Source organism: Peromyscus leucopus, chromosome 13, assembly GCF_004664715.2.
Source record: "Peromyscus leucopus breed LL Stock chromosome 13, UCI_PerLeu_2.1, whole genome shotgun sequence".
Taxonomy (NCBI): domain Eukaryota; kingdom Metazoa; phylum Chordata; class Mammalia; order Rodentia; family Cricetidae; genus Peromyscus; species Peromyscus leucopus.
In genome coordinates this window covers 53,988,208-54,005,593 of record NC_051074.1, presented here as the reverse complement: position 1 = coordinate 54,005,593, position 17,386 = coordinate 53,988,208, and the positions used below count along the sequence as shown (strand labels likewise).

Sequence of the window (17,386 nt, the reverse complement as noted above, 5' to 3'; positions counted from 1 at the left end):
GCACTTTGAACGCCTTGTCCCCAAGAACTGAAGTACTGGGGTTTAAAATCCCAGCATCCAAACTCAGGGGACACAAAACGGAGCCTGTAACTGAAGATGTGCTGATCACCCTTCGGCATGGAGTCGTCTCTCAGGGGAATTCTGTTTGCGCCTCTTTTCTCCAGTGGGAGTTCGTGTCAGGCTTCCGACAAGCCCAGCGCCAACAGAATGCCCTAGCGATCGTCAATTCTGGGATGAGAGTCCTTTTTAGAGAAGGCGGTGACGTCATTAAAGAGCTATCCATTTTGTATGGCGGGGTGGGTCCAACCACCATCAGTGCTAAGAACTCCTGCCGGAAACTCATCGGAAGGTAAGACGTTGTGTCCTTCGTTTCCAGGTGACGGAACAACGTGCCCTGTGGGAAGCCTCGAAGAAAAGCAGAAAAAAAAAATGCTTAGGATCTCAAGTGTGATGTCTGGGAGTCCCAACAAGATTTCATAATCACTTCCATGCTGCTTTCTAGCACATTCGGGAGTGAGCGTTATATAATCTGTGTCCATAGTGCGTGTGTAAGCATGTGCGTGTGTCTAGTGTGTGTACCTGTGTGTATGTAATGTGTGTGAGAGAGAGAGACAGAGACAGAAAGGGTGTCAGATGCCCATTCCCTCTAGTATAAATTCGCATTCTTTTGTGGGGGGAATAATTTACCCTGATGAAAAATAGATCATGAGCTCAATGGTTGCTAACGATCTCTTGCTTACCTGCGTTGTTTTATCTGTAGGTAGTAATAGCTAATCTTTCCTGGGAACTTACTAGATGAATTCACAGACAACAGTGATTCAGCACATGACTATCTGGTGGGAATCTTAGTTCAGTCTCCTTAACTCCATGAACTCAGTCTATTTAACACTATGGAACCTCCTTTTCCTTATCTGTCAAAGAGAATCAAACCTACGTTATGAGTCACTGAGAGGGTAATGTAGGGGAACACACAGTGCTAACACAGAACCTGGCATACAGAGATGTCTTAGGAGTAGATGAGCACTGAGTGACTCCTACGCTAAGGACTCTGATGGCTGAGGATGTGGTGAGACCCAGTCCAGATGCTTGGAGAGTAGCCGGGCAACCTGCACTTGGGCTGCCTGGCTGTCGACCCTGCTCTCCTGTCTGCCTTATCTGTCAGCCGAGCCTGTGAGTCATGAGTCCTGCCAGGCTGACTCTCCTTCTCTGCCTCTCACAGACCCTGGAATGAAGAGATGCTGGATACAGCGTGCAGGCTGGTTTTGAATGAAGTCACCCTTCCAGGGTCCGCTCCTGGTGGGAAGGTGGAGTTCAAAAGGACCCTCATTATCAGCTTCCTCTTCAAGTTCTACCTGGAGGTGTCACAGAGTTTGAAGAGGCTGGTAAGTGGAACGAACTAGTTGTGTGCACTGTGATGCCCGAAGCAGAGCCCCTGCTGAGGAGCTGTGGACTATAAGGGATGAAAGACTGGAATCACATCCTACTGATGGCTTCTCCACCGGACTGTCCTGTGGATGGCTGTAAGTGTGAGGAGGATTTGCAAGGGGGGCCGGACCTGCACAGGCTTTTGCTTCACACCACTCAGTTATCATGACGTCTCATCTGTCTGGATAGTGCTGAGAAAACTTGTTAAGGAGGTGAATGCATTTCCTTCCACTTGCTGAAGCTTACCTTCTTGTGTTTGATTTTCTTGTCTGAGTTAACCCTCATTCATAAGATGATGGCAACCACTGCAGTATTGTGAAGCCAGTCGTGGGAGGGGAAAGGTTTAGTGTGAGGAATTCTGGGTAGAAGTTGACAGCATTTAGTAACGCCAGTGATACACAGGCATTCTTGGGCCAACTTTCCTTTATCACAGGCTGCAGGATTGTTGCCTAGAGAAGACACAACTAGGGGAAAAAAGTCCTCTGAAAAAACATTTTCTGCTTCAGAGGAACTTGGACCTTATTGTCCTCATTAGCCTCCTGCTACAGTCAACCCAGTTAGACTGGAAGCCATGACTCCTTGCCCTGTATAGATATTAACACAGTAACTTTAAATAGGAGGGAAGAGTTGGGAGAGGGGATGAATGTGACCAAAACATATTATACAGAGCTCTCAAAGAATTAATAAAAGTTAATACATAAATAAATACAAGACAGGAAGTCCTCTCATGGAGATCTTTAAAGGTCATCTTCTCAATATAGATGAGAATAAATAAGAACCAATAGGTTGTATCAAATTTTTGAGATGAGGAGCTTGAAATCATATATAAATGACATATTTCTACTGGGTAACTAAAAGTGAAAAAATAAAGCTAATTGTAAACACTCCTAATGAACACCAAATAATACAGTTCTTTGGTGAATCAGCTGATCTATTTGAAAACGTCTGCCCTCCATTTAGCTTTTCTCTTTGAAAATAATAGCTGTTGCTAGCTTCATTTTCTGTTAAAATTATTTAATTATAAAATGAAATAATTATTATAAACATTAAAATTATCAAAAATAATCATGAAGTTTATTGTTTCATGTCTCGTACAAAGGAGCACACGGCCCACTGCTGTGTTCCCAGGGGGCACCCTCCAGTGAGGTGACAGCGGCTGTGGCACCTCTGTGCACTTCCCTGTGCCCGGCCAGATGCAACTGCAGGGTTATTTGCAACCATGGGCGTTGGTTCTGACTTTTCCTGCTGGAGTTTTGTTCTTTCCGCTCTTTCTGTTGGTCCTCTGACTTGTTTGTGAATCGGCGTGTGTGCCGCAAGCCCCCTGGGAAAGCGAGTCTGTCTATCTAGACAAGGTTGAGAAAATAGTGACTGGAAAATTGCTAGCGATGGGAAAATAATCTTACGACACAGAGATGGTGGCAGCCAGTGATATTCTAATTTCGTGTGGTTTATCACATCATGTAGGAAGACATGTACCTGCGGGGTTCCTGTCCCGAGGTTGTTTAGATTTCCAGGGCTCTGAAAGGGCGAATGCTTGATCGACTCCAGACTTCAGAGCAGAGAGGTTTGCTGGGAACGGTACCAGGCTCTTCTTCTAGAACATTCTGGTAGATTTTAAATATCTACTGTTATTTTCCTCTTCAGGACCCAGGTCACTATCCTAGCCTGGCAGAAACGTATGAGAGTGCTTTAGAAGACCTTCATTTGAAACATCATTGGAGAACATTAACCCACCAGGTTGGTGTGTGTGTGTGTGTGTGTGTGTGTGTGTGTGTGTGTGTGTGTGTGTGTGTCTGTCTGTCTGTCTGTCTGTGTGTTTAAAATAAAAGACAGGCAGGGCAGCGGTGGTGGCGCTCACCTTTAATCCCAGCACTTGGGAGGCAGAGGCAGGCAGATCTCTGTGAGTTCAAGACCAGCCTGGTCGACAGTGAGTTCCAGGACTACATAGAGAAACCCTGTCTCAAAAAACAAACAAGCAAACAAAAAATCAAAGACAAGACTGCAGGGCCTTTGCCTGCTAGTGACACAGGCCCTTCTTCAGATTCATTGACACCTCAAAACTAGGTGGAGAGTGTAGCTCAGTGGTCAGGTATGGACAAGGCCCGGAGTCTGATCCCTAGACGCTCAAAATGAGAAAAAGAAAAGTAACTGAAACCAATTAGGAATCATGACTAAAAACAAACCTGGAAAATGTTGAAGAAATATGCCCGTTTTTGTCTTACAGGCTGGTTTTTTTTTTTTTTTTTTTTTTTTTTAATACTATGGCTCCAGGCCATTGATGTAAACAAGCTGGCTGTTGCTACATGTTTTCTGCCCTGGCTTTGTGGCTATTGAAATACAAGGAAAGGCAAATTCTGAGTAGACCAGGGTTCATCTCAGAGGACAAGGACACACCCCTGCCCCCAGAGGCCATGGAACCTCAGCAGTCCAAGATGTTGCAACAGTTGTTAGTTTATTTTGTCCCAGGATTTGGATCCTTTTCTTTCCAAGCCCCTTCCTGTCCATGTGGTTTTCCGCAGATTACATTTTATTGTGAAATCAAACAAGAGTACTAGGAGCTACTTCCCTGATGCCCTGATGGAGGCTGACTATTGGAGTACAGAACTCCCATTTCTCTGTTTGTGGTTTGTTTGTTTGTTTGTTTTTCGAGACAGGGTTTCCCTGTGTAGCCCTGGCTGTCCTAGAACTCATTCTGTAGACCAGGCTGGCCTCAAACTCAGAGATCCACCTGCCTCCGTCTCCCGAGCACTGGGATTAAAGGCGTGCAACACCACTGCCTGGCTTTCCCATAGCTTTCGAATGGAAGTTTCTGTCATAACATAAAAATATAACATGGAGCCATTGTGTTGGTAAACTGGATAAGATTTAATGTGTGTTTTCTTGAAATATTTGTCAAGAACCTGGACAGAGAGTTTTGTTAAGTCAGGAATGAGAAGATATTTAAAACCTCAGTGCATTGGATCTGCTGACAGATTTAGTTATAAAAATTTACATCATGCCATAGTGAACACTGAAGTTGCTGTAGGTCCCTTGAGGTTTGGAGTTCAATATATTCAAAAATTTTAAATCTGCCAAAGTGCTCTGTAAGTGAGCATTTTGAAAGTTAAAAACAGCTGCCTTCTTCTCTAGCGTTCTGTGAAATACCACACTCATAGTTTGTGACTTACAGAGACCTTCATAACGCTTTGGAAATGGATTGCGTTTCAGGGGGGAACCAAATCCAAGCGATGGACAATCAGATCATCAAAAAAAAAAAAAAAACCCAAAGTCTTATCAGAGGTTGAGCTTGAATGGATTTGTCATGCAGGGTTCTGAGACAATGTTTGGGGTGCAGTGTGTCACCCACACTGATGAATGTTGTTTTGTTTCCCATGTGCGCTCTCTCTCTCTCTCTCTCTCTCTCTCTCTCTCTCTCTCTCTCTCTCTCTCTCTCTCTCTCCCTCTCTCCCTCTCTCTCTCTCTCTCTCTCTCACACACACACACACACACACACACACACACACACACACACACGAGCATCTGAGTTTCTAGAGCGATTTCAGCTCTCACAACAAATACTTCTCCCGAATCACTTACTGGCGTTGAAAGTTCACTTTCATCCCTCACAAACACAGGTCCACAGACAGAGGAGGGTTGTTTGCATCACGGTGCTTGATGAGGTGGACCCTTGCTCTTAAGCTACTGCAGTGAGGGGTAGATGGCCATGGGGAGAGTGCATGGCAGAGCAGACTGTGAACCTCATACCACCAAGGAAGAGGGAGGGGGGCTTTGCAGCCCCAGGGGTCTCAAACCTCTCACTCCACCTCCTCCCAGTAGCAGCCACCTGAGAACCCAGCCGAAGGGAGACCTCCTGCACCCAGACTGTCCTTGGCGGCTTCAGGAGGTCACCGGGCTGAGGAGACAGCCACTTTTACCACTGTGTCTCTAGCCATGCAACAAGCAGAAGGAAGTAGCCAGGTGTACTTGCCTGCAGTTCCTAAGTCCATTCTCGCAGGCTGATTCTTCGATAAATCGGTTTTCACATTTGGCTATCACAGGCTTGAGAATTTCCTCAGTCTTGTGGCAGACCTAACACAGTAAAGTTTCGGAAGATTTTCTTCACAGTTGTGAAGTGTTCCATTATTTACAGTAAAAGGTGTTAGCATTAATAATAGAAAACTCCAGGAGCCTTATAGATCCCTTTGAACATGTTCACTCCATGTCCGAGCTTTTAAGTTTCCTAGCATTTTGCTTTTCAGGATGGAAACAGGAAATCTCCAAGAGTATTTTATACAAGCAAAAAAGAGATGTGGGTAATTTTTCACTCAAATAGTGTTTCAGCTGAAAGCCTAATATGATTTTTCAGTGCTTTGGGGGCAGATTTTTTTTCAGAGAAATCACTTTCTGCCTCTGTAGCACTTGAGAAGACATGCCTGATGATGATGCCTTATGGTCTGTTTTTCTTTTCCTTATCAGCTCAGGTCTCTAAGGAGAGGGAGGGGAGAGTTGTCAGGGGAACAGAGGGGTGAGTAAGATCAGTGGAACTAGTGGATGTTGGCGCCGCTTCAGATCCCTGCTTGTGCCTGAATCCCCATGTGTAAATTTGGTTTCATATTGAAGGAGAGAGATTGAAATCCATGTGCTTAGACACATGGAGTTTCCATCAGAGATATTTGGGATCTGCATTTTAAAAACGAAGAAAAATAAAAATGTATCACACTTACACATTCCAAGTTGACTACCAAATTGTTCTAATAGGCTGTTTGGAATAGTGTGGATAGTGCCAGTTTTCACACTCAGAAGCAGTCTGTCTTAAGCATGAATTTACATAGCCACTCTCTGGTGGGAGACACACATTCTGTGATTATTCCTACAGTCTCTGTAGAAATATAAAACTTAATTTTCGGTTTTTTATTAAACAGTCTGTAGACCCGAAGCAGCTTCCTCAAGACCCAATTGGGCGTCCCATCATGCACCTTTCTGGTATTAAGCATGCCACTGGTGAGGCCATCTACTGTGACGACATGCCTGCAGTAGACCGGGAGCTCTTCCTGGCTTTTGTAACCAGTTCAAGAGCACACGCTAAGATCATGTAAGTGTCCCTCAGCCCACTACGGGGATTCTCTCCTCAGTGTCTAACTCTGCCCTGTCAATGGAAAGCAGCGGTGTGGCGAGGTAAATGGAGGCTTGGCGACACCCAGACTAGAGATGAGATGGGATTGAAGTGTAGGATCTCTCACAGATGCCCTGCACAGAGTCACTTTACTGTGCCCCAACTTCTTTCCGTGCCTGGCAGATTAACTGTCAGAGCAATTAATTCTCTGATAGTCCTTATTTTCCAACTGCCAATTCTCGGTGCCGCTGGGCCTTGAGGCTGCTCTGAGAAGGTGTCTGGGGTGTTTTCCTAGGTCCGTGGACCTGTCAGAAGCTCTCAGCCTGCCAGGCGTGGTGGACATCATTACCGCAGATCATCTTCAGGACGCAAACACCTTCACAAACCCCTTCGCCCCAGAGTACCCAGAGACATTCCTGGCCGCAGATGAGGTCTTGCCTTTCTGCTTTCTGTTTGAACAACCTTCCCAGTTAATGGCACCTCATATTTTCATAGGATTGTGTCTAATTTGTCATACCATAAAGAGTTCAATATTCTTTGAACAGTAATTATGAACCACAAAACTTCTAATAGATAGGAATTCAAGTTTATTCATTTCCCACTTGAGTGAAGCTGATGGGTTATGTGAGCTGCTCTCAGGACTGAAGATGTATATGTAACTCAGCTGTTGGAGGGCTTGCCTAGGGTGTAGACAATGTGAATTATGGCCTTTAAATGTTAAGTAAACAAGCAAGAGTTCCAGGCTGTACGTGGTACCTGTCCTCTGATGTCTACCCGACACAAGCAGAGTTTTGCTTCTCTCGGCATGGGAGAGAAGACCACACAGTCAGTGTCAGGAGCTGATCTGTGGTGTGCCCTTCTGTGCCACAGGTACATTGCGTGGGCCAGCTTGTCTGTGCCGTGGTTGCGGATTCTCAGACGCGGGCGAAACAAGCGGCCGAGCGAGTGAAGGTTGTCTACCAAGACTTGGAGCCGCCGATTCTAACTATTGAGGTATGAGGTCAAGCCGATGGTGGTTCAGGGGTCAAAGAGCGGGTGGGAGTGCCTTGTCTGTTACAGCGCTTTGGCATAGGGGTAGGAAAATCTGATGCAGTAGTAGGCTTCCTGAGCACAGGGAATCCATTGACTCAACGTGTGAGCAGTAACAATTTCCCCAGGAACCTGGTTTGTTTGTTTGTTTGTTTGTTTGTTTTGTTGTTGTTGTTGTTTCTGTCTCCTCTCTACCACTCACAGCAGAGCGTTCTCCCCTGTGCCCAGGGAGGGCAGCAGAAATCTTGGGCTTCCCTGTTCATGTGTGTGATGAGAGGTACATTATTGTCCCAACGCTCCAAACACATGTCCTGAGATGAAGACTTATTTGGCCACTTTGATCCCATGTCTGTCTCTGGATTAATGACTGACCAGATACATGGAAGAACTGTTGTCACAATTAAGGTGGGGGTGGGGAAATTTTTTTTTCAGGGAATGGGCTGTCTAGGGTGTAGAGTCCTAAACAAAGATATTAGCATGGTTTGGAAGGGGAAAGGTGAGAACGCTGAGTGGGCAGCTGGAACAGCGTAACCTGTCCTATGGCTCCCATTTATATAGTCTCTGCTGCTACGGCAGGTACCCAGTGGGAACCGATGAGATATTCCATGAAGCATACTGTCGACACTACTTTAATATTCTCTAGTGCAAATCTTAACTTTCCATGAGACATGGATCATATGAGGCCTACAGAATTTTGGCAACTAAAAAAAAAAGGGAGTGTTGCATTTCTATCCTAATTTTCATACAAAAGTTGAAAAGTGATAGAGGTTGTAAGACTCACCCCATGAAATGATAGTCTTCGCCTGCGTGCATTCCCTTGGTTCTGGAATCAGGCCTTTGCATAAATGTTAACTAAACAAGCAAGGCTTCCAGGCTGTACGTGGTACCTATCCATGGTCTGTCGGGCCTGCCGACAGTCAACTGGGTAGCTGGGTAGAGGCATGCGGATTGAAGAGACAATGAAGAAGACAGGAAAGAGTCGAGAGGTCTGCCGGTCAATGCCGGACAGCCCCGAGGTTATTTCACAGCCAGCTTATACACAGTCTTGAAGGACAGAAGTAGAACGATGCACAGCACAGGCATTCAAGCACTGTCTATCCTGTCCTTGCGTCAAGGAGCAGGCAGTTTCATTTTCTATCTCAGTGTACCTGTGGCTGGCATCAGCAGCCTGCATCTAGCTAGCTAGTGTGTTCCTTCTTGTTGGCTAATCAGGACTTTCTCACAGCCCTTCAAGGAGACTCTGTGGGCTAATCAGAACTTTCTCACAGCCTTGGAGCAAACAAGTATGAACTCTATTGACTCAGAATAGACTTCAGATTCAAACTGGGAAACTGAGTCAGTTGTGGGCTCCCACAATGCTCTGAAGTGTGCCCCACACCAGTCAGGTTTTGCCTCTCTCAGAATGGGAGGGGGGACCACAGCAGATCTGTTGGGTGACGTCCTTGACAGCAGACACCTTTCTGTGCCTCATTGTGGGGCTCATCTTACCTTAAAATGAGGAAACTGTTGGCCAAGATCAGTGTCTCCACTTGACCTTGAGTGGGTTTCCTGTCATGCCTTATTCCTAGGAATATGGTCTTGTGGTTCTGGGAATTTCTCTCAGTATCTTCAGATTAAAATAAAGTCATGTCCAGAGGACAAACGTAAAGAAATGATGCGTTTTCCCTGGTCAGTTTCAAATCCAAACCTCCTTTTCCCCTTTTCGTGTTCATTCACTTATTGCGTGCTGTTCTCGATTACTTCCTTTGTAGATTCTTTCCCTGAAATTTTTGCTTTTGAGTTATAATCCCTTTTTGAAAGAAATTATTTGAGTAGTGACTCATCAAAATTTCGTTTGTCATCTTTACCAGTGGCTAAATATCCACTCTTCCCCTTTTGGCTTCCCAGCCAAATCAAAGTTGCCTGTAAGCACTTCCCCTCCTGTCCCACCCTCGATCCCTGGTGACGTGCAGAAAACATCAAACATTGGCATTGCGTGAAAGTTGACTCTCATTTGGTCAGAGGTCAAGCTCCCCGGGCTCAAGCTGCCAGTCCACGTGAGGGAGCTCCGTCCAGCCCTCAGCACACGACCGTCCTGTGACCACTTTCCTGCCAAGGGTTATTCAGGAAATTGGCTCAAAGTTATGCAAAAGGAATTAGCAACTGGGGTTGAAAAACATTAACTTTTAAAAATGGAGTTTAGAGAACTCACCTTTGGGGCTGGAGAGATGGCTCAGCGGTTAAGAACACTGGCTGTTCTTCCAGAGGACCCAGGTTCAATTCCCAGCACCCACATAGCAGCTCACAACGGTCTGTAACTCCATTTCTCTGGGGATCCAACACCCTCACACAGACATACATTCAGATGAGACACTAATGCACATAAAATAAAAATAAATCTTAAAAAAAAATAAATTAAATTAAAAAAAAAAGAAAAGTCACCTTTAAAAAAACTGGCATATCTGAGCTTTCAATTGATTTTTTAAAAAGTATATGAGTTGGTTTCAAGTATGAAAATGTTCCCGGCAAAAGTGTCTGAAAACAAATACATCTTTGTCAGTAATTCAGGCTTCACACAGCTTATGCTAGAATCTAGAACTCGAAATGGAGAGACTCTACCAAAAATCTTGGAACAGGTGCAAGAAAGAAAGCTTGCCCTCCTCAGCCTCTCTCTGTCAGCAGCAGTAGATCTGTGACCCATGGCCAGTGCCCAGACAGAGCTCCGAATGCCTGTCGTTTGACTTGGTGCTAAGTTGAACTCACTCATGCTACCTCACTAAAAGTGCTTACAACAATCCTGTGAGATCGAACAACTGTTATCCCCACCAGAAGAAGAAACAGTGGGGTCACCCAAGGGCACGGGGCAAATGCCACAACCATAGCCCCGCAGTGCTGAAAACAAAGCCATCTGCGTTTCCAGGAGAGGAAACGGTACATTACAGCATCTGAAGGTGTGAGCAGAGGAGAGGTCTATACAGTTCCTGGTGGCCAGAGGGATCCGGAATCGAGAGAATCCCCAACCGCTGGCAGCCTGACATTTCAGATGATCCATAACCTATGGTAGATGATGCTGGTAGGAGAGGACATGTCAGTCATCTCGTATTGCAGCAATCTGGATTCCCAGAACTAGACAAAGTACCCAACATTGGTGATGGTAGCTGCAGCCCTGACTGTGTGTACCAAGGTACTTCTTAACCAGGCACCAGGAAATCCAGTGCGTACATGGGCTTGTGGTACCCAGGCAAGCCTTATGTGAGCCATCCATCCAGGGCGGACGGCCCCTGGTGCTCCACTGCCCTGTGCGGATGAAATGCTCATGGTCCTGAAGGAGGCGCATGAGTCTAGCAGGTAGAGCCTGTGACTCCAGTCATTAGTGGTTTTAGCTACTAGCATTTTATGGCATTTATGCCATGGAGCCCTTTACATGTCTCATTTCACGACAAGCTGTATGTGTGCCTGCCGCAGAGGATGCTCAGGGAGGTCTACAGTCAGACTCTAGGAAATAGAGAAAATGACCATGGACAGATAGCGCTGTCTGGGTCTGAGTCAGCTAAGTGACCTTGGCTACATAAAATGGTTTATTAATCCCAGAGAATCATCTGCCTAGAAAACAACAGTTCCATCCTGGATCCCCTAGGTATTAGGTATTTTCTGAGCAGGCTCAGTGTCCCTGGACTCCCCGGGGCACATTTGCATTTGTTTTTTGGAGAGTCTCTGAAGCTTGCCTTTCAGCTTAGCTTCCCAGGGCCGATGGGAGAGTGCCTGGATTCCTTCCACAAGAGGAATGCTCCACAGACCCGAACATTTTCCACAGGGCCTGGGACTCCCAGAGCGCGGGCTTTCTAACCCAGGCTGCCTCACTTTTCTGTTCTCTTTCCAGGAAGCTATACAGCACAAGTCCTTCTTTGGGCCAGAAAGGAAACTGGAGTGTGGGGATATTGATGAAGCATTTAAAATGGTTGACCAAATTCTTGAAGGTAAAACTTTCTTTAAAATTGAGCAGCAGGGAAACTTTCTGGGCATGTCTAGTTTAGGAATTCCCTTGCCTTCTAGAAACCATCCCACAGCCTCAGTGGATGCTGCTCCTGGAGAGCAGATACCTTGTTCACACTGCCTTTCCCTGTGGCTCAGGGGTGGGTGGGTAGGTGGGTGGGGAATCACAGGTCAGGTAAGGAACCCAGAAACAGGGCATCTTCTCATCCATCCCCAGCCTGTCTTGGTTCTGTGGTTTCCTCCTCATTGTTGAAGGATGTTTTCACTAAATACAGAATTCCCAGTTGACTATACTAGAAAAGTTTTGACCCACTTCCTCCGGCCACCATGGCTACTGAGGAGAAAGAATAGCGTCTTCTTACTAGTGCTTTTCCCTTGCAAAGCAGGCACTGACCAAGATATCTATCTGGCTGCTTTCAGGACAGGATTTAGTTTTGTCTTTAGTTCTTTTGAAATTCAACCATGCTGTGTCATGCCAAAGATTTCTTTGGATTTATCCAGTTTAGGGGTCACTCAGCTTCTTAAATCTGTGGGTTTATATCTTCTGCCAAGTTTGGGAAATATTCAACCACTACCTCTCAAATACTTGATTTTAATGACACAAGCGTCAGATCCCTTTTCTTGGTCACATGGTTTATGAGAACCTATTTTTTCTACTCTATTCATTACATTTTTTAGATTGACGTGTTTTATTGTTATTATTATTATTATTATTATTATTATTATTATTATTATTTGGGTTTTTCAAGATATAGTTTCTCTGTGCAGCCTAACTGTCCTGGAACTCACTCTGTAGACCAGGCTGGGCAGATTTCTCATTGGGATCATTGATATGGCCCAGCAAGGAGTTGGGGAGCACTCATGGCAGCCTGACATGAGTGGGAGTCTGGGCCCCCCTCTTCACCTCTGCAGGTCAGGGTGGGGCTCCAGGTCCTTCTGTGCTGTCTGGTTGGTGTCCACTGATTCTCGGCTAAAGGGATTGTGTTCCTAGACTCCTCTCCTTAGGGTTCTTTGGCTCTCATGAGGCTGTTTGCTTTTCCAATGCTTCAAAATGAATTATGCAACCAGCAGGCATATTTAGGTGTCCTCTTGGCTGTTGAGACACAGGGGGGAAATGAGAAATCCCTGTCTTCTCAAGCTCATAGTACCTAGTTTACGAGAACAGTTGGAAAACAGTATTGGAAAAGATGTGGAGAGGCGCTAACCCCGCTAAGTCAAGAAGACCATGAGGGGAGGAATTAAGGGAGAGGAGGGTGTGGCGAGGGTCAGAGTCACCCGGAAACCCTACAAAGAAGCAGCTTCTGCTTGCCTTTGTAGGGGGAGTGAGATTTTTTACTTTGCCTGTGGGTGTTTTGGGATTTCTGGCTTCTGTGGAGTCAATACTGGCACACACGGGGTGCATGGCAGCAGTAACTCTGAACGCCAGCTGCTGTGCTGAAGTCCCTTCTCACTCCGATTTTTATCTCTACCTTTCGGTGACTTCTGTCAGTCTGCAGTGTGTGTGTGTGTGTGTGTGTGTGTGTGTGTGAGAGAGAGAGAGAGAGAGAGAGAGAGAGAGAGAGAGAGAGAGAGAGGAAATGAATGGATTTATTTGGGGGATAATATACCAGAAATAGAAATACAATAGGGGAGACTCGTACAGAGAAGGGCTGCCCTATTATCTGGGGAATGGAGGAAAAGGTCAGGGTTTGTGGGTGAAGAAAAGATTATCCAAGCTCTATCCTGAGAAAGCCCGGCGACTTTGTCAGCATCAATGGAGGGGCTCAGGTACATTCTGATTGGCACGTGTCAGTATTTGGTAGATAAGAATTAGATACCAGGTTGATCGCAGTCCTCGGGGGAGGCTTTGCCCTGGAGGAGGTGGGAATGGGGGGTGGGCTGGGGGTAAGGGGAGGGTGTGGGAGGGGGGAGAATAGGGGAACCCATGGCTGATATGTAGAACTGAATGGTATTGTAAAATAAAATAAAATAAAAAAGAATTAGAATCTGGGCTAGGTGGTGATAGCACACGCCTTTAATCCCAGCACTCGGAGGCAGAGCCAGGCAGATGTCTGTGAGGCCAGCCTGGGCTACAGAGTGAGATCCAGGACAGGCACCAAAACTATACTGAGAAACCCTGTCTCGAAAAAAAAATAGAATCTGGGAGTTACAATTAGGCCCTTATCGCTTTGTGTTGGGCTTGGGAGGTAGTTTTGGAATACATATACACAGTTAGTGTTTTCCCCCCATGGCCTCTTGATGCCCTTTTTGTTGGGTATGACATGAATGACTCCATTTTTCACAATTAACTGTCATACTTCTTAGATCAGTTTGCATTTAAGGTTCAGGTGACTGGATGTAGTTAGTGGGAGGAACATAATATTCCATCTCATCTTGGAACTAGAAGTCTCCTGTCACAGAATTTTGACTCTAGAAACTCAGATGTCTTTCCTTAGGGCTCTGGCTACACACACTGACAGGCACGAGATTCCCCTCTGCAACTCCGCTTCCAACCTGAAAGCTGACTGCTGGTGTTCGTGGCCCTTCACTGTGTGTGGCTTCTCTGTGTAGAGCTTGCTCGGTGGAGTTTCTGGATCATGAGTCAATGGGGGGGGGTAGTGCCTGGTTTTTCCGTCAGCTTTTGACATCTAAGTATTCTCCTGACAGGTGAAATACATATAGGAGGTCAGGAACATTTTTATATGGAAACCCAAAGCATGCTGGTTGTTCCCAAAGGAGAGGATGGAGAAATTGACGTCTACGTGTCCACACAGTTTCCCACATACATACAGGTAACATGGGGTCATTGATGAGGGGACGTGGCTAAATGGTTTCTGCCAGCAAAATGTACCAAGAACAATTACAGGCAAAACAACATAGTAAATACTAAGAGCCATATTAAATTGGATATTGACAGCCATATCGTTTCCTAACTTAGGAGAGGGTTTTCTATTAAAGTAGAGAGAAGTCTTTGCTTGTGGATCCATAGCTTCAAAATGAATTATGCAACCAGCAGACATCTTTAGGTGTCCTCTTGGCTCTTGGGACACAAGGGGGAAATGAGAAATCCCTGTCTTCTCAAGCTCATAGTACCTAGTTTACGAGAACATTTGGGAAAACGCTATTGGAAAAGACGTGACGAGGTGCTAAACCCACTAAGTCCCATGAGGGGAGATATTAAGAGAGAGGAGGGTGTGGCGAAGGTCAGAGTCACCCAGAAATCCTACAAAGAAGAAGCTTTCACTTGCCTTTGTAGCGGGAGTGAGGTTTGTTAGATGGTGGAGGAGAGACTACCCCTGGGGGGTCCACAACACAAACACCACTCACCCTCACCCATCCACCCACCTGTCTCTTCGGAAAACATCACTTGCCTGTGTCCCATGTCCCAGGCAACTCACATGCCAGGATGGAGATGATGCCTGTCTGAACTGGTCCAAGCATCGAGGTAAAAGTCAGGGAGCAAAGCGAAGGGATCCGGGAGCAGTGGGGGGTACCCAGGAGCCAGAGGAGGAAGAGTGTGTGGATGTGAACAGCCACACGGGAAGGTGGACCACCAAGAGGGACCAGATAATTGCTGTCCCACAGCTGTTTTGTTCCATTCCCTGTGTGACAATGGGCCATTTATCTTGGGGTCCCCCTCCATCAAAACATCCTTCAGTTGTTAAGACAAAACAATCTATAAATATTAGAATGGCCAAAAGAGGAACCCACATCCTGGGAAGACCAATTGGTCGGTATTCACAGTAACCCAGAAAGGACATGAAAAGCAGAGACAGGTGAATAGAGAAGCTTAGAGGGCCACGACATCTTACTGTTTCAGGAAACGTCGCTCGAGGGATTAGTTCAGGAAGGATCCTCTGGCTGAGGTTCTAGCTGGCACTTTCACTGCTCTAGAAAGAACTAGTTACTATTAACGGTGGTTTGGCAATGTCATTCTAGTCCAATATCCAGGAGCATGGTTTCCGGTAGTGGTAAGGCTATTGGACGTTTTCCTCTCTGTCCTTCATCATAACCACATGAACTGCATGGCTTGTATATCATATTCAACATTATGGAATCCAATCGTGTAAATGTTGGGACACTCAGGGGACAGTCTTCCCGCTAAGCTTGTGGGTATGACAGTGATAGCCGTAAGTCTTGCTGAAGATGGGCCAGATTAATGAAAACTGTTATTGTTCGCAGGATATAGTTGCCTCTACCTTGAAGCTCTCAGTCAATAAGGTCATGTGTCACGTACGGCGTGTCGGTGGGGCGTTTGGAGGAAAGGTGGGCAAAACCGGTATCATGGCAGCCATCACCGCGTTCACCGCCAGCAAGTAAGTGAGAGAGATCTGTTAAATAAATGAAATCTTTTTTTTTTTTTTTTTTTTTTTTTGTTTTTTGTTTTTTGGTTTTTCGAGACAGGGTTTCTCTGTGTAGCTTTGCGCCTTTCCTGGATCTCGCTCTGTAGACCAGGCTGGCCTCGAACTCGCAGAGATCCACCTGGCTCTGCCTCCCGAGTGCTGGGATTAAAGGCATGCGCCACCACCGCCCGGCTAAATAAATGAAATCTTAATAGCAGCACTTGTAATGAGAAAGAATCCAGGCTAAGGTTATATAAGATCACACATTACCAACCAGCACACTAACAGGATGCCAGCTTAAGAAACTTTTGTCTTTTGTTGTCAAACTATGTAAGAACCAAAATAAGTATCAATCACTGAAAAACATAATGAAAGCCATTGTAAAAATATTACACTACTTGGGCTGGGTGGTGGTGGCCCGCACCTTTAATCCCAGCACTCAGGACACACAGGAAGGTGGATCTCTGCGAGTTTAAGGCCAGCCTGGTCTACAGAACAAGTTCCAGGTCAGCCAGGGCTGCACAGTCAAACCCTGTCCTGAAAAACCAAAATAAATAAATAATAAACAAACAAAAATGAAATATTATAATGCTTGGAAAGTCAACAGGAACAGGTCCTGAGTGGGTGGGGTTACTTGTCCCAAGCACTGAGAGTTTGAACTATATGCTTATAGATCAGATGTGTAACCCGCTTATCTCCTAAAATCAATCAGCCTTCCTTTCTCTCCGCACCCCCCCCCCACTTCTCTCTCTTTCCTCTCTCTTGAATTGAATAGATACTTTTTGGGTTAAGCTTACATTTATTTATCTCACTGGTTTTAAAGGAGGATCTCAAAACCTCGCGGTAGGAAACGCCTTTGGAGCCGCCACACCCGGAAGGCGTAATAGCGTTGTGGAATAATACCTAGCTCACTTGCTTGCTTGTCTCCTTCTTCCTTCTCCTCTGTCTCAGACATGGCTGTGCAGTCCGCTGCATTCTGGAACGAGGAGAAGACATGCTCATAACTGGAGGCCGCCACCCCTACCTCGGGAAGTATAAGGTGAGCAGAAGAATGAGTCGGGGAAGGATTTGTGTTGCAAATGGAGCGTTCCACAAATGCAGATGGCAGCAGCATCTGGCTGCTCTGCTGGGGGAAGAAAAATCACATCAACAGATGTGTCTTCGTCAGGGTGCCTACTGCTGCGGTGAAACACCATGACCCAGCAACTAGGGAGGAAGGATTTATTTCACCCACATTTCCATATTACAGTCCATCTCCATCATTGAAAGCATAGGGCAGAAACTCAAGCAGGGCAGGATCCTGGAGGCAGGAGCCAATCAGAGGCCATGAAGGAATGGTTTGTTCTCCATGGTCTGCTCAGCTTGCTTTCTTATAGAACCCATGACCAGCAGCCCAGGATGGCACCACCCACAATGGGCTGGGCCCTCCCCCACCAATCACTAGTTAAGAAAATGCCCTACAAGCCTTGCCTACAGTCCCATCTTATAGAGACATTTTCTCAATTGAAGTTCCCTCCTCTCAGATGACTCTAGCGTGTGTCAAATT

The 17,386-nt window shown here is 45.9% G+C and overlaps 1 protein-coding gene across 1 annotated transcript in view; it reads left to right on the top strand.

Moving 5' to 3' along the window:
* The window catches only part of LOC114704613 (aldehyde oxidase 1), a 68,503-nt gene that overhangs the window by 24,593 nt on the left and 26,524 nt on the right, over positions 1–17,386 (top strand). Inside the window, exons 14-23 of the mRNA XM_028885948.2 lie at positions 165–349; positions 1,220–1,382; positions 3,070–3,162; positions 6,327–6,496; positions 6,813–6,948; positions 7,388–7,510; positions 11,406–11,502; positions 14,165–14,289; positions 15,680–15,813; positions 16,792–16,879. Of these exons, the coding sequence (XP_028741781.1) occupies positions 165–349; positions 1,220–1,382; positions 3,070–3,162; positions 6,327–6,496; positions 6,813–6,948; positions 7,388–7,510; positions 11,406–11,502; positions 14,165–14,289; positions 15,680–15,813; positions 16,792–16,879 (1,314 nt within the window). The remainder of the gene's footprint in view (positions 1–164; positions 350–1,219; positions 1,383–3,069; positions 3,163–6,326; positions 6,497–6,812; positions 6,949–7,387; positions 7,511–11,405; positions 11,503–14,164; positions 14,290–15,679; positions 15,814–16,791; positions 16,880–17,386) is intronic.